Source organism: Calidris pugnax, unplaced genomic scaffold (assembly GCF_001431845.1).
Source record: "Calidris pugnax isolate Ruff unplaced genomic scaffold, ASM143184v1 scaffold24, whole genome shotgun sequence".
Classification (NCBI taxonomy): domain Eukaryota; kingdom Metazoa; phylum Chordata; class Aves; order Charadriiformes; family Scolopacidae; genus Calidris; species Calidris pugnax.
Window position 1 is genome coordinate 34,156,518 of NW_015090922.1, and position 21,376 is coordinate 34,177,893.

Sequence of the window (21,376 nt, forward strand, 5' to 3'; positions counted from 1 at the left end):
TGAATTTTCTCCCTCCTGGTAAACTAAATAGGATAAGCTTGAGTACACAACCTCTGCCTTAGAAAAAGAGCTTCTGCTATCTTTATATAAAGTATATTTAAAAATGCCAGTGATTACAGGGCACCTAATAAATGCATGTAAAAGCCAACAGGAAATAAATATCTGCAAGAGAACTGAAAAATCATCTTTGGTAAAAGAACGATGCTGCCCCTTCCCCGTTGTCCCAGCTGTGAGCTAAATTGCCCAGATTTCACAATCTCAGTCAATTCTGTTCACAGCTGGCAATGCCAGAAAATTTCTTTCCAGTGGAGACAGAACTTTACTCCCTCGCTGACAGCCTGAATGTTAAAGAGTAAAGAGACAGGAAAAAGGGCTGAAGACCTCCAGAAGAAATATAGACAAGGGACAGGGAGGCAAAGTAAAACAGAAAAGACAAATTAGAAGCAACAAGAGCTTTCACTCCCTACCAGTGATACCCCACCTAAAATTCATATTTACTAGACTATCAACATTTTCCTGTTATATTCAACAGAGAAAAACAGTATTCAAAGTGCTGTGGAAGCCATTTCTTTCTAGTACAGACAAGTGCTAGGCTTTACTTTGGGGGATTCGGTAATTTCTGAACTGTGAAAATACTCTGTGTTTCATTAGAAATGTATTGGATTTCATCAAAAGTTAATTCCATACATCACGGTGATTTGCCCTTATTGGACTCTCAAGAATTATTCTAATTGCTCTATAACCTAAAGCAATGAAATATTCCACATTAAATCATTTTTTAAATGTTATGCTATTTAGACTGTATATATGAACAGTTCACAATTATTAATTTATCAATAATGCTGACAACATACAGTGTAGCTTTATAGAAAGGGGAGAAAATGCTTAGAAAAGCTGGTGGATATTAATGACACCTGCCATTTGAAAAAATCACTGACATAACAATATTAATAGTTCACAAGTTTGCTACTTTTCAGTCCCATTTGCTGCCAAAATCATTCCCTCCCCCAGTTTTTTCATATTTATGAAGATAATTTACCATTTATCAGCCATTGCTTCAACAGTGTCATCCCAATGTAGACAGTACTTTGTGTCCCTCAGCTACAAGAGCACATAACAAACCTGGCAGCTTGCTGGCTAGTAGTCATTCATCAGATTTAACACACCGGCCACTGTAGGTAGAAGTAACACTGGGATGATAGTCATGCAAAAACCTTTAATCTAAAAACTTCAGGATTTTTTCCCCTGGCAAAATTTACATCACCCATTCAAGTGCCAGATTTTCCTTGTTATTATGGCACATACAAGAAACGTGATTAGAAATGAGTAACAGTATCCAGAAGTTCCCATTTCAAGATCCTTTGAAGGTAGGTCACGGCACAGGAACCAGAGCTGTGCTGACAACAGCCATTTGCTAATACTCGTGAAAAAAAAAAAAAACCATTAAAATTGAGTTTCCTTGATGCAATTCATCTACTGTATTAGAAGGGTACCACGGTCTGCGACTGCACCGCTGGTACATCCTGACTGTATCCCTGGGCACAGCTCAATGGACTGGGATTGGCAGGTACCTCTCCGACAGCCAGGCTTAGGTTATCCCAGCCAGCCAGGTGCCACCCTGCCCATGTAAAATCACAAAACTTGGAAAAGCAGAATCAATTTTCAAGTTTTAAGCCATTGTTAAGGAGGGTGCTGTGTGGGAGGTTCACAAAAGGAGACACTTTGTTTGGAAGGGCAACAAATGTGAAAGAAAAACACATTTCTTACCCAATTCAGAGATACAGCCAAATTATATAAATGTAAACAAGTAAGTACTTGAAAAATTGAGAAAATTCCGACCTCATAATGTTTATCTTTTCACTCTTGCTCTTATTTCCTCACACTCCCTTTTAATTTTCAATAACTTAAATAAAACCAAAAAGCTTAAAAGTCACTTCTTACACTGATTTAAAACCCATTTTCTTCACAGCAGAGACTAGCAAAAGCATTTCACAGCTCCAGTTGAAGAAGATATAAAAAAAAAATGAAGATATAAGAGGGTCAAAAAATAGAATTAATATTTAAACCATACTACAAAAGATGATTCCCATTGGTAAGTAAACAATGGATCTCATTTAGACTAGTGTAAGACTAGAGCTCAGTATAATAAAACGAAATTCAAATGAGTGTTTAAATGTCCTAGTTTATGGAATAAACATATCACAAAACATGGCTTAGAATATTTTCATTATTTAATGTATAAAATGGCCAGATAACTTTAAAGTTAGAGCCCCAGGTACTGAAAGCAAGTACTGAAACCCCTATTGATGTTAATTTTTTTAATCAGGGTTTTTTTATTAGAATACAATCGTAGACTTTTGTTCTGGAGCTCATTATTTCTTATTCTTTTCTCCAATATTGTTACCAGAAGTATTCTTTAGGCACACAGGACACCTAGTTCTCGGCTTTTAATGTTAATTATGGTAATCTCCATAGACATCATCACCTCTTAATTCATAATATAGGCATAAAGTATCAGTTCAGTTTTCTACAACAGTAGCATAGTTCACTGCACCCTAGAGGTTTTTTTGTGACAGCTTCCTATTTAAAGCTTTTTTTATAATTCAGGTAATATAAAAATTACTTCAGACCTAAAACAGAAGGGTATTTTATTTTGTGAATGAATTAAAACCAGTAAGTCAGAAGAGAAGTTAAAGAGTAAAACAATAAATAAAAGTACTCTCTCTTGTATTTTTTCCAGTTGCATAATTCAAAGGTAATTCTGACTTCATATTGAACTGGATGGACATTATTCATTAATATAGGCTAAGGATGGGATACAACATCATGATGAAGACACCTAGCCCTGGTTATCTACAAACAGGTGTCTTCAGGCACAGCAATGCTCAATGCACTGCCTAAGTACAGTTTCTCACTGACATCTGAGGTGTCCTGTAGCATATGGAACGCCTGGATGGGGCTCACAGAATATGACCAATAAGCTATAAGAAATTATGTTCCTATAGCGTGGCAGCTGGAGGCCAGACAGTAAACTCTAGAGCATCTCAAACGACACTCTACATCAACATTCAAGCAACCGGACAGGCTGTTTAACATCTCATTATAAATCAATAGAGACGTCACCAGCATCATCAGTGGAGTTTGGAGATGAATTCTTCAATTCTCTCTAAAGTAGACACCTAGTTGCCAGTGAGGTGAATTACTGTATATAGACATACAAATTCAATCTCCTTAATCTCAACCTGAGTCCCACCACAAATGTCTTCAAATATATTTTTTACTTTCATCAATCACAGCATAGTTCTAACATTCAAATAGAAACAACTGGGCCTTGTATGACCCAAATAAATTAACAGAAGTTACATTATTCCTCTTCTTCAGTGATTCTCACGCAAAAACATACTCAAGTGGCTTCTTGTTTTCCCCCCCAATTAAAGATGCATGTCAAACAAGTAAATGCTCATTTTCTTCACAGGAGAATTACTACAGACAAAAGGAAACTCAGTGCTCATCAGCAGAACAGTGCTCTAGTGCCTCCAGAAGGTAAACAAGAAGTATCTGGACTTTGCTCTGGATCACTTCTTCTCCACTCACCTATCTATGTTAACATTTTAGTGCAAATCAGAAGCACGCATTTTACCGACTCCCCTAATCGTCCCCACTTAACTTCAATAACAACCAACACCCCTATGGCAATGCTGAAGAAAACCATCTTACCCACAAGCTACAAAGCATTTGTAGAGACTACATCATAAATTAAGTTTAATTTGCAACCATCAAGAAACAAATTAACAAAAACAGTGTTTCCAAGCGAAAGGGTTTATTTTCTTTTATCTTTTGCTTCATTTTGTCTTAAGGAAAAATTAGGGGCATAAACAGTGATGATAGCAACACATTCATCAACTTCACAATTTCTTGGCTTACATCCAGTTACAGGAACATCCCACTCACTCCATAAACACGAAATATTAATATTTAATGGCCTTAGTATTCAAGGGGAAAAAAGCTACTATAAAAACCATACCTCAAAAAATTGTTGCCAGGACCCATGGCTACCCTCACGTAGTGACTGCCCTGCTACATTCTGATTGTGTACAAGCTGATTGCCTATTCCCCTCTAAAATATTTAGAAGCCATAACAATACTTCAATTAGAGATTATCTATTGTTGTCTGAGGAATTCACTTATGGAATCCAGTTTAGTTGCATTTTACATGCAAAGCACGTAAAAACTATTTTTCTTCATCAGATTTAGGAGATGTGACCCACAAAAAAGCACACACAATGAATAAAACCACAGTTATGAAGACAAAATTTTAAACATGTATTATGAAAAATTAGACACCACAGATGGCATAAAATACATGTCCTAAAATTAAGAGGCGGTGGTCACACATTATACTCAAATGAGTAGGCAAAAAGGATAGGAACCCACTACTTACCAGTGGTGGATTCAGGAACCTAAAATTAGTCTGAAAATAGAAAACTCTAACTAGATGGCTTTTCCTCGCAGTGATATTCTTCCTGTAGCACCTAATTCTTCCATCAAGCATCATTGTCTCCAACATATTATTTAAGGGGTTTGTAATTTCCAGTGTCACTCCCTCTCTTGCTCTTATGCAATGCCCTTCTTCTGAGAATTGCAGAGGTTTTTATATAAATATTAAGGTATAAAACATCTATGAATTAGGAATTTCCACTTTTCACAGATGGAGCTGAAACAGAGCTAACATGCCCCAGATTTAAAAATTTTCTGAAGTCATCTTCTCCCAGAAAAGATTACAATAACTCTAATTTGCTTTGGAAAATTACTGTGTCCTAAGTGAACTCTCCTGCAATCTGAAGGCATCTTACTGCAGTAATGTCTAACGCAAAAGAGAAAGTGACTGTTATTTTCGGATTTCGGTGATAGGTGTCATTACGTGTCCAAAAGTGAACACTAATGCCACAGAGGTATCAGTCATGACTCTGTAGCTGCGAGCAAGCTCCATTTCACACCTTAAAAAAATTAATTCAAATCCCGCTATGCTTAAAAACCACATCATATACTCTTCAACCTGAATGACCAACACAGAGTTCTCTAAATATAAGCTTAAATATAAATTCACTGATTTAAGAGTGAATACATCTATACCCAATAAGAAAGGTCTGATTCCTCAGAGCATTGCCGTCAGCCACAGCGTGATTCAGAATGATTTTTGGCAACAGCGGGAAGCAAGTTCTTCTCATCCTGCTGCAGCCCATTTAAAGTTTAAGCACATGTTCTATGAAGCAGCAAGGTGTTAGCGAAGCTTAGAGCAACTGTTTCTAATTGTTGTGATTAGACAGAAGACAAGTAAAATCAGTCCAAGGGCTCATGTGGGAGGCCTTTTTGACAGAGATAAACTTTCCTCCCCAGCTAATTCACGCATGGAAATCCTATTAAGTAGAGCAACACAGAGAAGGGGCTCTCCTCAAAAGTTTTCACTGATAAATCACTTCTCTCCAGCCACCACTGTTCTGTAAAAATCCTACAGCTGGTGACAGGACTCAGGATTTGTCCTCATAAAGCTCCCCGTGGCACTGCTGCCTCCATTACGGTGCAGAAAAAAATCACCTTAGCTGGATAACTGTGATCTGATCACACACAGAGCTTTCAGCTGTCCAGGCAGAGGGACTGGGCCTTTGCTTCTGATTTGGGATGTTTTTTGTGGGTAGGTTTTTTTTTTCGGTTTGGTAATCTCCATACTACTCTTCTGAATCAATAAATCCATTACAAAATAAAAGCATTTTCATCAGCTCACTTCAGCTGCTTTGCCAAAAAAAAAAAAAAAATCCCCTTAATTAGCCAGTATTTTTGGGCTGCTTTGTTATAACAAGCAGAATGGTGAATCTGCCCCCAACTGTTAATAATTAAAAAGTCAGCTAAGGCTGCATATCTTCAAAGTACGAAAAATAATTATGTGACAGAACTGTTATGGGGAATACTAACTTCATATAGCTCAAAGAAGAGAGATAAGAATTCCTGAAGATACATATATAAGGTTGCCTTGCAATGAAGGGGTGTGTGTGTGAGAGGGAAACGGAGAAATGAGATCCTCATCTGGAAAAGACTACACAACTCAGAAAATTTTCTCCAAATATTCTTTAGTGGAATCTGCAGCATTTTACCTAATCTTGGAAACACACAGTCACACAGATAAGACAGTATTTAATGGATCACTGCTGCCTCTGGAAAGGAAGATAAGTTAGCCTTTGGTGCTTGGATATTCGCTTTCTGACAGCTGTTCTTCTTTCTCACAAACTTCCTCTGCCAAGCGAAGATTATTTGGGATTGACAAGTCTGTGCTTCGGAATAAACAAGATCTTTTCTCTGACAGGGCGTTAGAAATGGATGCTTAAGATACAGATAACAGTATAGTCTGTCAGGAGTATTATCTAGCTTGAGGGGGTCTCGGGAGAAAGGTATCGAGTCACACACAAATACCTACATATGCCCCACAGTGTTTATGAACTCTTCCAGAAGATACCAAGAGAAGGAAATCTTTCCCTCATACACTGCAACTCTGATGAGAAAAAAGACAATTCTGCTTCCTACCCTGTGGGAGGGTGGAGACAAAAGAGTAGCAAGAGGAGACAAGACGGTGAGGTCAGAATAGCTGAACCAGTAATCTGGAGAAATTCACACAAAGCAATGCTACAACCTAATGAAAGTAGGAGGTGGTTTGATTTCTTCCAAAAAATACCTATCCCTTTGGGATCATTACCTGCTCTGCAACCAGTAACACCAGCTGCATGTCGCATATCAGGGCTGCCAGCATTCATGCAACCATTATCAATCAACAAACTTGCTACCACATCCATAACTGGAGACGGGGAGAAAGTTACAAACGGTCAAAAATTCCTCAGTGCCACTTTGTGAATCACCAGGGCTTAGGCTGCTGCTCTAAATACAGCCTGTGCTTTATCTGCAGCCCCATATAGTGGGTGATCTCTTCTCTTTAAGCTTTACTGACTCCTAATTCAGGCCACACTTTAAGACCTGTCTAAATTTTAGCACATTTTTTTTAAATGCATGCACGAAAGCAGAAGTCATCCACAACAGCTGCCACTAATTGCAGTTGCTGCCACATATGAGCAATAAAGTGATACCCTGAAGTTCTGGTGCCAGAATATATTCCTTTTATTCCCCAGGGGATGTTCTACAGCAAAATAATCCCAAACCAAACACATTACAAACAAATATATTTACATGTTTATGTGGACAAGCATTTGAAAATGACAGTTCTTCATAAATTTATCCATAAATTACCACTAGTCATTTTCAGGTGTGATGCAACTTAACACACCTGTACTGGCTGTAGGTATCCTTGAAGTCAGAAGAGGTGTTGAATCTTTGTTAAACTTTACTGTTACATACATACTACTATTCACCACTTCAAATTCAAAGGTTGTTGACATTATGTCAGTACAGATTTTCTCTTCAAATACTTGACACCAGCCGAGCCCTGCACTTTTCTTTTACCTGGAGTAATGGATAGCTTGATGTCCCGCAATATTAAAATAGAAGTCAGTTGTATGTTTCATCTCATCAGTATGTCCAGAGACTTCAATCCAGTGTGCTATTGGGAGGCAGTAAACTCCATCTACTATGTTGCTCTCATCATAAACACAACTTCGATCATGATGGGGCCCATTACCTACAACAGAAGAAAGGACAATTGCAAGCTGTATACCTGGAAAACAGCAAGATTTGCAGGAGATGTGAGCTGAGTATTTAAGGCAAGGAGTGGTGTTTGCTGCCTGTTCAGACTCCGTTTCTTGTAACACATTATTAATACCTGAATTAGTTGTAACAGAAGTGCTGCCACAAAGCAAATGCTCAGCATTAAAATCAATTTTTGCAAATTATTTAGAAAACATTAAAGCTGTGTAAGACTCCCAAATCATCAACCGTGGCATCTACAATTTCAAGAATAATTAATTTCATTTAAGTTCCTCATTTGATACCTGATAATATGTGACCTCCCCCTGAGGGGTCCAACTTGCTGTGGCCCGAGCTGTAGCTGTGACACGGCACAGCAGCACCATCTTGCCTCAGGCTCACTTCCCAGGAAAATGCCAAGGTACAAGAAAGACCTCACAGAAGGCACAGGGTACAGGCCGTGCGAGATCAGAAAGGTAAAATCACAAAGGTAGGCCTGGTGACACTGGATTTCTTACCAGCCTAAGGATTCAAGAAGGAAAACACCATGGTGGAAAAGGCATCAAATCCCAAAGAAAAGCAAGCTGGGACCCAGCAGCAATGAAGACCTGTTTCAGGGAGCAGACGAAGGTGGTCCTGCTCCACCTCATCCACAGCTGCCTGGCCAGCAAAGACTCTTCAGGTGTCCTGGCAGGGACAGGACGCACACTGATGCCTAGCCTAAGAGCTCATTAAATCCTACCTGTCTTTTATCTTTTCTAACCAAAACCCAATCGCTTTATACTTTTCAAATGCTTCAGATGCACATCCCACTTACAAGGTCTGCACAAATACAATAAAGCTGCCCAAAGTGACCCAGAAAGACAGGCCAAGTCTGCAGTGCCAAGAGATCACAATTACTGAAAATGCCTTTGTCTAAAGTAAGAAATTTTTCTTACAGTTTTCCATTATTTAATATCCTTTACCCCTTCTTCTCTTACAGCAATTGTGTGAGCTTTAGTACAGAAAACCAATTTTTAACAGCATGCCAGAGTAAGCAATTTGAATTGAACTGGGTCGTGTCATCAATCAAAAGGTTATCTACCCTCCAAAAATTCAATACATATATATCCTCCCCCCTCCATCATTTTTACATACTTATTGTAATACTAATTGCCATGTAGGAACTATTGTGCAGATTAGAAGTGACCTAGTCTATGGCTTGCTTTTAATGTAAACCTGTTACACTTATACATTATTAATTATGTTAGAACATTTCTGAGTAAAATTATGCCCGAAGGAATATCCTCAATTTCACACTGCATGTAAATGCATGACCAGCTTCCAAGCAGCACATTTAGGGAAATTTGCAAGATCAAGAGCATTTTGGGAGATGTATTAATGCAATGATTAGAGAGTAACACTAACATTCAGCAGTAAAGCTCAAACAATCTCCTTATTTCCAGATGACATACAGTACTTTCTATCGTAATTGTGAAATATTGTTTACCAAAAAGAAAATACTAGGCAGGAAACTATTTTCTCTTGCTATATTGCTGAACCATTATGTATCATACGCAATGGTGTGACACAGCTTTTGATAAATAAGGTGAGCAAGATCATTACATAGCTCCTGAAGCTACAAATCCTACCACTGTATTCTTATCTCACTTTTCTAATTGTTTATACATTCTTACTACTTTTAAACAACATTTGAAGACAGCAGTATACATATCATCAAATACAACAGCGTAATGAAACCCACTGGATGTTTATGATGCTTAATTGACTTCATGTATTCAGCAAAATCTTCACAACCACAAAGAAGACACCTTGCCTGTCCCCACGTAGCAATGCACATCACCATGGCCCTGCCCAGCCATTGCCAGGCTGTTCCTGATCCTGACCCCCACCCATGGGCTGACATCCCACCCCACACTCAGCCTGTTCCCATCACAAAGGAGGTGCTTGATGCCTGGGGCTGCCCTGATGCCCCTGGCTGCTGGCTCCTGGCTGACCTGATGCCCCATGGGGTGTCCTGAACCTTTTAGTCCCCAGGGAGCTACCAACCCTCACTGCACCCTGGAAGTTTTGGACCATGTTTGGACCATGGCTCTTTTGCTACTCCCGGCTCGATGCTTCCATGAATGCAGGTGCCCCCTGCTCTTCACCCCTACCAATGTTGTCCTTCTGCCAAGGATCCCCAAAAGAACCTGTCTGTCCCCTTATTGCTGGATGACACCTCATATACACTCTGGCCCCCTCAAGGACTGCCCCTTCCTCCTCCAGCTGTTCCTCCTCTCCCATCAGGGTTTCTGCATCAATTTCTGCCATCACAATGTATGATGTGATGGCAGAAATTCCTGCTTAATTTCTCCTTTGCCCAAGGTGATAGTCAGTCCTACAAGACAACAAAGCCTCACTCTTCTTTGTCTTCACGATCATCTTCACGATCTCAGTTGCGTACCTCCTGCTTCCCCATTTCCAACTGCTGCTGCTTGAGATGCATGTCCTTCTGTCATTCGCCAATTTTACTGTCCATTCTCTTCTCCTGCTTTAATTCTTGGCTCTTTTTCTCCTTCCTTCTCTATCCTCTGCCTTCTTACATGACAGTAACCTCCTTGCCTTGGAACCTTTTTGCTTTCACCATCATTCATTCCCTTCCCAGGCCTGCAACCACAGGAGAAAGCAGGCCTCTATCCTCTGCCTTCTTACATGACAGTAACCTCCTTGCCTTGGAACCTTTTTGCTTTCACCATCATTCATTCCCTTCCCAGGCCTGCAACCACAGGTGAAAGCAGGCCAAGAGTGAATTGCCACAAGACATTTGTTCCATTTGCTCCCTCAAGCAGGTTTTGTCAAATCTCATTCTGAAAAGCTTCCTCCTCTAATTGCTATTTATGGCTGTTGATTTTTCTGCACCACTTGACCTCACTTTCCCGCTGTGGCCTACAGTCAAACAGGAATCTCAAAAGGTATGTTTCCATTTTGGCTGTAATACTCAGGAAAACAATGGCAGCTTGTGCTCCTCACATTTTCCATGAGAATTGCACAGCTCTTTACTACCCTTTGTGTTATAAACTGATCTATGAATCAGCAACCCGCTTATTGAAATACGATGTCTGTGAAACAAAATGTATATGAATATACATTGAATATATATATTCATGTGTGTATATATTTTCATGTATATTGTTGAATATATATTCAATACATACAGTGATATTATTTCAGATGGGAAGGGGAGAGTGCTACAATCTCCAAGAAATACTAATTTAGAAAACAGTATGATCACACTGAACTGTGTTCAGGAAGCTGAATTCTCTATTCCCCTTACAAGAGTTATGAAAGAAGGCAATTACCACAAACGATTACGATCTCGCTACCCAGGTAATATCCAAACGATACACAAGTACTTCTCACCACAGTTTGCTTCACAATATGCATTTAACAAATAAGTTTCAAAAAAAGATAAAATTGCTGTATCAGTTCACATCAAGCTTCTGCTAGCAGTTTGTCACAAGAAAACCATAAAATTTTGAATGCCATAAAACAACAATGCAAGAAAACAGTTTCAGAAGTACTGCCAGGTGACAAGTTTCGAGGAGTAACACAGAATTTACTGATAATTTAGAGCTGCCATAAAAGGCCTGAAGATTGAATTCTCTCAACTTTTAACTTTCCAGAGTCATTTAATACAAAAATAAAAGTCAGCCAATGAAACCAGCTTTCATTCAAGGTAACCGATCATAAACCATGTTTTAAATAGAAAACAATTAGCATCATATACATGTTCTGGGAGAATTTTAACAGCATTTCAGCTTTTCTGTTCCTAGCACCAGTAGTAAAGCAAATAAAATCAAATCTGTTTTCCACTCGCCTGTTCATCTTTGAAGAAAAGAAAACAAGCACCAGTGCCCTTTGAAAAAGGGCAATACACAACAGGAAACACCTGTTTTAACATCCCAAACCATTTCTAAATTAATACTTTTCTTCATCTAATACTTATTCATATTGTTCCTAATGGCAAAACAATGTTTTATTTATTTTTGGGAGGCAAATACACAGTCATTTGAAAACATGTAAAATTCAATCATAAAAAAGGGTTAGTTAAATATCTAAACAGTACTAATCCTCCTGTTAACTGATCATGTGGACCTTCCTAATTAAAGAACGAAGGGAATTTGGAAGAGTTTATTAGAAGATACAGGTTCTAGTTTAACTGGTGGGGTAGCACTCTTTTTCCTTCAGTAAAGTCCAGAATTATTTTATTTAAATTCCATCTTTGTGACTCTTCACAGAATCACATGGGGTTGGAAGGGCCCTCTGGAGATTATCTAGTCCACCCCCCCTGCCAAAGCAGGTCGCACAGGAACTTGTCCAGGCAGGTTTTGAATGTCTCCAGAGAAGGAGACTCCACCACCTCTCTGGGCAGCCTGTTCCAGGGCTTTGCCACCCTCACAGTAAAGAAGTTCCTCCTCATGTTTAGGTGGAACTTCTTATATTCAAGTTTGTGCCCATTTCCTCTTGCCCTTACAGTGGGCACCACTGAAAAAAGACGGGCCCGTCCTCTTAACACCCACTCTTTAGGTATTTATAAGCATTGATTAGATCCCCCCTCAGCCTTCTCTTCCCTTGACTAAAAAGACCCAAGTCCCTCATCCTCTCCTCGTACGGGAGATGCTCCAGGTCCCTAATCATCTTTGTAGCCCTCTGTTGTACCCTCTCCAGCAGTTCCCTGTCCTTCTTGAACTGGGGAGCCCAGAACTGGACAAACAGAACTGGACTCTTCACAGAAAAAAAAAAAAAAACTTACCTGAAAGAGAAACATAAAAATAAGTTTCTAGGCATTACATTATAAAATCCCATTGCTTTTGCATCCCGCTTGTTGCTGTCTCTACTGCAGATGGTTGTGTAGTGGGATCCACTGATGTGGGCAGGAGAAGAACTGCTGGAGAGAAAAATCAACCAGGAGCCCCGTTAACAGCTCAAGCCTCACAGCGGGCTCGCTCCCAGGCTGCGCGACTGCACGTATGGCTCCTGGATTAATGCAGATGATGGATGGATGATCAAAGTGGCACACAAAGAAGCTGGCAGCACAACCAAACAAACAAAAGATTAAAATCAAAGATTTCCACATAACTGAGAAATGGCACTGGCAAACGATGGAGACAAGAATAAAACTAAGGAAAAATCAGGTGAAGACACAGTAAGAAAAAGACGTCGAAAGATCAAGGACTGGAAGAAAATAAGCAAGGACCAGAAGAGGTTCTCCTGAAATTTGAGCTAACCATATGCACTAACAGAATACAACAGAATACAGTTACTATTTTGTTACAGCTGTACTGCAGGGATGTGAAAAGTATAATCCAACAGTCTGCCAACAGCACAGACTCATCTTGACAGAGATGAGAACTGCACACAGATTGCATAATGTTCTGGAAGAGTCACGGTGGTGAAATTATCAGCTTGATCTTAAAAGATAATGAGAAAAATCTGGGTCAATGAAATTTCTCAGCACCATTAAGCGCAGCGAACAAAATAAAACATGAATGAATGGGGGAAAAAAAAAAAAAAAGAGAGAAGATTGTCTTTTCCACTGCCTGTGCAGAGCTCTTTGCAGCAAAACCACTCAGTGTACTGCTCGGCCACCGAGGCTCTCCCAGCTTGTTGCATACTTTGCTGGAAGTTCTCGTTTTTTCTGTTTTCTACTGCACAAATGGAGGTGTTTAGAAACTCCAATAAAGGTGCTGGGTATCTCACCCCAGCCTTAGCCAGACCCTAAACCACAGGCCTGCGACTTCCAAGCCTCCAAACCTCAGCAAGGTCAGCCTGTTTCTCCGTTCACTGCTACCTTTGAAAAAGCACAGGACTACTTAGATGACCTTAGATACACACATCAGCTTCAACGGCAATTAATAAATCCAAACAGCAAGCAGCCAGGCAATTTTCAGATCACCTACTTACAAATCAGTAAGAGGAAAGACTTACTTTTTAAATCTTTGTCATAAATTTTGCGTGAACCAGCAGGCTTTACACGTCAAGTCAAAATTTTAAGTACGCCTAAATATTGTGAGCAAGTACATCTGAAATATTAAGCGACGCCTTTTTAACAAGGTAAATGAACATCTTGACTTCATGCTTAGAAGCTCCCCCGGAAGATTTTAGTAACATCAGAAGCGCTACACACTCTGGGAACAGAGGAATGGGAGGGGGGTGAGGAATAGCAAATATTTTTTAAAAAATAGTAACAGAACAACAGGAACTAAAGGAAACATATGGGGAGAAAAAAATCTCCAAAAATGAAGGATTTAAAAGATTAAGTACTTGCCAGCTTCCTAATCTTTTCTTTCATATCAACATTACAACAAAGAAAATCTTCAGGTCCTATTTTCGACCTGATTCTTGCAGTTATCTGCATATGCTACTGCAGTGTCATTATCAGACACTAATTGGACTTCCATCACTACACTCATTCAATGGCAGTATTCAAATTTACTTACCCTTTACACCAGATTCTGTCATGAAAGTCTCCCTACTGCCTGACTGTCTGAATGAAATTCAGTCTCTGATGTCTTGAAATCAGACCTACCTCAATCCCAACAAGGCTGAATTGCTATCGATTGTCAAAAAACCAGAGGTCAGGGAGGCTGAATTGGCCTCACTGGAACTGAGCGGGGTTGGGTATTTCGGCAGCCTGAGTCCCACTGTCCTGAAGTCTCAGCAAAGCTGCTCTTTGTTTTTACACCTCGGACAAATAGCACCAAATTATGCATTTGAATTCTGTATGTCATGTACTAACCCTTACTCATATGCTTAATAGAAGTATATTTACTCTGCTTTTTAATGCTACTTCTTCTGCTGTCAATAAACTGTTAACCTTAACTGTTAACTCTAAACCTTTAGAGTCTGAAACAGCAGATGAATTTATTGTATTACTTAAATACCTAATATTACTGTAAGGCAGAATTGTTAATTTGCCACACCTAGCTCACTAAAACCTTCATGACTAGTTTGATTTTCAGAAATGTTTCCTTGCATTTGTCAGCCCATAAAAGATATCCAAAAAGCAGAAGACCATCTGTATCATACACCACATGCTTACTTTCTACCAGATTTAAAGCAGACTGTTTCAACTTCTCATTTGGTGGGGCTGTTATACATAACCAAGGAACCAAGTTTTACATCTACTAAAATCCAGGTTACATTTGAGATTTTTTAGACTATTAGTCTACTCCTACGAGAATTCTTTTTATGGATATTTTTTTAATTATCCTAGAATTAGAACTACATGATTTATAACAAAGCTCTCGTCAGCATTTAATGCTGTTAATCAACAAGGGTTTTCCTTTTTTTTTTTTCCTTAAATCAGATATGAAAAAGTAAGAATTTTCAAAGGCAACTTCCAAAAACATATGTTTTATTTCTTTCTCTAGGTCTGCTTAGGCACAGGTGTTCCTCAGTGGGAGCTGCTACTGTACTAAGAGTTTTTAACCAAATGCCCAGCCTAATGATGTAGATTAAGCCAGAAAAAAAGCAACTCAAAGGGAATTCAGCTCATGTGTAAAAGTTGTTCTTCTCAGACAGATGGTGGAAATAAGAATAAAGGAAATGCAGATGATAGAATAACGGCTGATAGTGACCAAATGTATAATGTAATACATTCTTCCTAACTGCTTTGGAACTCTGTGGCATTGTACTGTATATTACTGATTGTTACTCTCTACCATACCAGAAAAGACCACTGAACTACAGGCAGGAAACAAGCTGCGTCACAATTGTAGCCGTGGCAAAATCTTAAACCAAAGTGTCATCCCAGTTACTTATCACTTCTCAGTGCTTCCTGCCACTGAAACTAAATTGTCAGCCCAGACTGCACGCTGCTGTCACTTGGGAGTGAAATGAGGGATGGGGAAAATGGTAAATAAGTATTTGCATAAACAATGCATTTATTGTACTTTTACCATTATAACCACAAATGCTTTAATTAGGGTCTCACAGCAGTCAGAGCTGGCCCCTGATTATCTCTGTGGGTAGAAAATGACACATACCTGCCAAATCCAGAGGAATGCACGTGTACATACTTATTTTTATTCTTCTAATTTTGTGGCTTCATGGGCAACGCACCGTTGTTTTATTGATTTTTAGTAGTCTGCTCAGTATAAGTTGGTTAATCCTGACACACATAGTTAGGAAGCAATGAAAACTTGCTACCAATTAATTATACCATAATCCATGCTAAATATAAGTCTTGAGGGGGTTGAAGAACAGAACATCAGGAACTATTGCACTTTGTAAACAGAAGCTTCTCTCCATTCATTAAAGAGGTGCTGGCCAGCACATTTCAAAGTTATCCACTTTACTCCTAAAGTTTCCTCACATCTGAAAGGTGTTAAAGCAGCTGGCATCACGCAGCAAGCAATACCCTTCACAAACAAAGCACGTACTATGCACAATTATTCAACTTTCAACATCCAATTGCACTTTACGTTCCATCCCAGTCACTACCTACTTCAGATCAAGACTGGGATGGGAGAGGAAACCAATTAAAGCCCTGGATTATTGTCAAAGGCAGACCATATTACACTAAATACTGATGAAATGTGCGAGTAGCTGCAAGCTGCAGGCACTGGCTATTCACAGGTAAAATGGCGACACCCAGTGGGGACAACACTACATAAAATATCTGCGTTAAAAGAGTGACAGAGACATTATCATCTCCAGGTTTTGGGGTGTTTTGGTTTGGTTTTCTTAAAATAATAGAACTGCTACCTTATTTGGGGATATGTAGATTAGCTTTGGAAAAGAAAGAAAGAGATGCAGCTCAGTTACAGAAACGTCTGCGTTAAAAGAGTGACAGAGACATTATCATCTCCAGGTTTTGGGGTGTTTTGGTTTGGTTTTCTTAAAATAATAGAACTGCTACCTTATTTGGGGATATGTAGATTAGCTTTGGAAAAGAAAGAAAGAGATGCAGCTCAGTTACAGAAACGTTGCATGCAATTGTACTTCTCCAGAACAGCCTGAAGACTTTTTACTTTCCTTTTTCCTTCTATGGCTTAGCCCCAAACATTTTTTATTCTGTTACAACCTCTCCAATGCAAACGCTAACTAGGCATTAACTTCCCATACAGCTTTTAAATGATCTTCCCCTTTAAAATAAGAAATTACACATGTTTCGTTCCACAAATAACGTTGCACGCAACTCTACTTCTCCAGAACACCCTCAAAACATCTTTACTTTCCTTTTTCCTTCTATGGCTTAGCCCCAAACATTTTTTTATTCTGTTACAACTCCCCTTTAAAATAAGAAATTACACATGTTTCGTTCCACAGAGTTGAGGCCAAGTGAGATTGTTTTAGGTTTCAACAGACTACCACTTGAAAAATGAAATTTTGATGTGCTTTACTATCACCAATGTTCTCAGCCGATCAAGTGCTTAGCCCTTGAAAGCTACAAGAAAATTTTACTTCTGGTATTTTCACTAGTTATATTACAATATTATGAAAACCTTTATTACTCCATAAACTTACTGGTCTTTCTGAAGTATCATCAGAAGCGTACATGGTGCAACAGATGGCTAAAACTGTAACTAAAAAATTCACAGGAGCAGAAAGTGGAACTGTTGGACAGCCAATACACAGGCCATGTAACCTAATTGTTTCTTAACGAAACTGTGTTGTATTATTTGTTCTGGGCCCCCAAGAAGCCACAGAGAACAGCAGGTAAGTGCAAACAAGACACCTTCTTTTCTCTCCTCCCCCCATTCCAAAACTAGAGATGCTTTTTTTGGAAGGAATAGGGCTCTGCCCACCTGTACAAATCACCAGAATGTAGGCTGACTCTGCCTTTTCAGCTTTTAATGGGCAACACTGTACTTGCCAAGCTTCAAGCAAGCACCAACTACATCAACCTAATGGTTACATGAAAATGGACCAACATTTTAGCATATAAACTTACACTTCTTTATAGATATTTTTCCCCTTCTCAAAATATAAGGTGTCAACAGCCTGCCCTCCATCATCTCAAATGCAGTTTGGGGCATAACCTTAGTAACTCCTCTGTCCTTTTATGGAACATGTATCTTGTATAGTACCTACAGTTTACTTGGACCAGCGTAAAGGGGATAAAGGCAAAGATGAGTAGTCAAACATAAGCTCACAAAAATAAATTCAAACTTATTTGAATAAGTTTCATCTTGTATTTATTTAGTTTTGACAGTAGGCACAATATACTTTAACTTTCCAAGCTGAGAGAGAGAGACATAAACCCAGTTCTGAAGAATCTACATGAAAAATAAAGTACACAGAAAGACACATAGAATGCAGTTGGAACAACAACAACAAAGTACACGTTCATTTATTTTTTCAAATGGGTAAACCTGTCCCCAGATTCTAGAACTCAAGATAACCAACCTGTCTTCCACAGATTCTGTAGCACAGTTCATATCCCTTCTGGGTAACAGGCCTTTCAGCTGAGTTCATGGCAGGTAAGCAAAGTACCATCCCTGAAGAAACCTCACTTGGGCCACCATGCATACAGAAATCACTCAATTTGAGCCAGAAGTACCCAATGGCTTTAAGTGACAGCCCCTGGATGCACCATCATCACACTGGGACAGCAGAGGTAAGAAGCACCTGACCCTTCAGGAGCACTGGAGAGTCTTCTCTCCCACCTCATTCTCCTAGAGAGGGGAACAAGTTCCCTCCAGACACAAGCAACAAGCTCCCTACCCAACCACCTGGCAAAACTCAAAAGCCACAGAACACTCGCCCGTGACATTGGCTCTTCTAGCCCACAGAGACAAAAACCATCACTTTATCTTTCAGCTACCCCATTGCACTGGAATGGCTGTAAGGATGAGCTAAATTTATACTCAAAACATATGATGCAACACATACTGTAGTATTATAAAAATAATATTGCATTATTAGTGGAAATCTCACACAAGTATACTGATAAAAAAACTGGAAGCAATTTTTTTAAATATGGCACATTATTTCACATCCAATATATGTAAACATCTGACTTCCATAACTGGACAGGAGTTTCTCTGGTTACAGATTATTGCCTCAACTCAAATTTGGAGCAAATATCGCTCTGCACCTTCCTGTATCCCTCAGGACCCTGTCTTCAGAAGTGCAGATGTTCTGAAACTGCTAAATGTCTCCCAAAGCACATTTTAATTCTAAACACATAGGATGCTAAAGAGTCAAAGCATAGCATTTGCTAATCACTTAAAAAAAAGTTTTGTTCTTTATTTTAAAAAGGTAGGTGTCTTTTCAAACTGTGATTTTTTTTTTTTTTTACAAGAACAAGCAGATGACAGCCAAAAACTTTTATTGATCTACAACTGGAAAAAAAAAATCATTAAAACAGATGACATCAAAAAAACCCTACAAGATATCACTTAATTATTGGATAGAAAAACATGCTTAAGCTCCCTTCATGTAATACACGAAGAACAAAAGATGTCAGGGTTTAAGCAAATTTAGCTTTTTCTGGAAAACTTAGATAAAAAATGGTTGATATGAATGACTAATTAAAAAAACTCCCCACATTTGGATGATATGTCCATTTGTTTTCTATCATTCTAGCTCAGCATAAACCCAAACCCCTGAGCATTCACAACCACAAGAACAAAATCCCACACAGGTTAATCCTAAAAGTGCACCAGTAGCACTCCTGCCAAAGCAGAGTATGTTTATTATTCAACATTTACTAGATGTGCTCCTAGGTATGGACAAATACCTTGAGATACCATTATCTCCAAACTAGAAAATAACCATCACCTTACAATTTCCGATTCTCTACAGACTGGAACATGCTATTAATATTCCTGTTTCTGTGTGGTGAGGATCTCTTTATACACCAGCATCACTGGCATGTTATGTACAGCTTGGCACCTTCAAAAGAGACCCAATTCTGCTTCCTTGGACAGATGCAAAGATTTTTATTCCATAAATTCACTTTTCCTGCATTTCTGCAAAAGAAAAACATGGTTAAAACAGGCAGAATGTAGTATTTATTTTAGCTACTAAATTAAAAAATTGCTACTACATGTTGTAAATAGCACTTCATGATGTAAACTTCTGTGAATGCACTATTAACAAATAATCTTTTATTAGCATGAGAAGAAAAAACAAATACAGCAGTTATGATGACATGCATGTTTTAGTCTGTCTGACAGACTGGCAGTTTAAAAGCCAGATATGTATTCTTAAAATGAGTGAAGAGCAACCACTCTACAATGTGTTATTTCAGTATGTGGATTATAGAACTATTTTCTAAGTTGAAAAAAAACCTCACAAATTACCTAGTCAACTGTCTTGCTTTCACGGAGTTCAGTCCATTCCTCAGTGTCAACAAGCATACTTAGAGCTTTATTTGACTGACCACACGATTGTATGAATGTTCTCTTTTATTTAAGAGACTTAAATGAAATATACGAGATCAGTGCATGGAAATTGACTAAAGTTGTTCAACATTGTCAACAGAGAAGACAAAATCACAGTGAAGTGAAACAGCAAGAAGACTGGAAAAGCTGTGATAAAACTTTTTGCTGGTTTTTTTTTTTTTTTTGTTTGGTTTGGTTTTGATTTTTGTTGGGTTTTTTTTCCAGCAATTCTGACTGTAAAATCTACCGGCCTGAAACCTCCACCATGACATCTCAGCTTTCTGAAATCAAGCAACAAACCACACGTTAACGCACAAGTAGGAAACTCCGAGTTCTTTACTTCTGGGGAAAAGAAAGAAAACAAAACATCAGGCAGAAGGGGTGCCTCAAGCAAAAATAAGTATATAAATAAATAAAATAACGAAACCGCTCCAGGAACTTTTACCAACCTAGCAGACCAGCCTCCTCCTGCACTCCCTCTCCCCCGTCACACGGGTAAAACACAAGGTTTTTGCTATCGAGCGCTCACGCCATGTCGCGACAGCCTCTCTCAGGCCTCCCCCCCCCGGCTCAGGGGGCGGCCGGGGCCGTCCTCACCGACACCCGTCCGGGATGCGGGGACACGGCCCCCGGCCCGGGCGAGGCCCCGGGGAAGAGGCGGCGCTGCCGGGGCCACCAGCGATCCCTCAGGGAGGGGGAGCTCCCACCTGCCCTCCCGGGACCTGACCGAGGGCCAGCCGGGGCCCACCCGCTCCCACCGGCCGTACCGCGGCCCACCCCGGCGCCCCTCCGTTACCTTCCCAGAGGAAGTCACCGCCCCGCCGGAGGAGGAACTTGTACCAGAAAGGGCTGGAGGCCTCCTCGTCCGGCAGCACCGCCTCCGCCAGCCACAGCGCCGGCTCCTGGGCCGGCAGCGGGGCGGTCGGCCGCGCCGGCTTCATGGGCAGGGCGCGCTGCGGGTCCCACTGGCCCAGCTCCGGGCGGGAGCCGGCCAGCAGGAGCGCCCCGCTGCCCTCCGTCATGCGGGCCGGCAGCACCACGCCGAAACGGAACAGCATGGCGGGCGGCGGCCTCCTCCTCCGGAGGGGAAAAGCCTTCTCCTTTGGGCCGTTCCGCCTGGGCCGCACTTCCGGAGGGGCGCGGGAGGCCGGGCCCGGCTCCCCCCGCCGCTGAGGTGGCGATAGCGGGGCGGGCAGCTGGGGGGGCGACGGACTTCCAAAATAGCGGTTGGGAATTAAAACAATGGCACCTGCCCCGCCTGGGATCCGGCAATTAGGGCTGGAACGGGGAGGTCTCTCTGCAGGTGTCCGCGTTGT

The 21,376-nt window shown here is 40.2% G+C and overlaps 1 protein-coding gene across 1 annotated transcript in view; it reads right to left on the reverse strand.

Annotated features, from left to right (window-relative positions):
* EPM2A (epilepsy, progressive myoclonus type 2A, Lafora disease (laforin)) overlaps positions 1-21,167 on the reverse strand; it is a 38,239-nt gene extending 17,072 nt beyond the window's left edge. Inside the window, exons 1-2 of the mRNA XM_014951084.1 lie at positions 20,857-21,167; positions 7,504-7,678 (exon numbers count right to left, since the gene is read on the reverse strand). Of these exons, the coding sequence (XP_014806570.1) occupies positions 7,504-7,678; positions 20,857-21,118 (437 nt within the window). The 5' untranslated portion in view covers positions 21,119-21,167. The remainder of the gene's footprint in view (positions 1-7,503; positions 7,679-20,856) is intronic.
* Between the last annotated feature and the right edge of the window lie 209 nt (positions 21,168-21,376).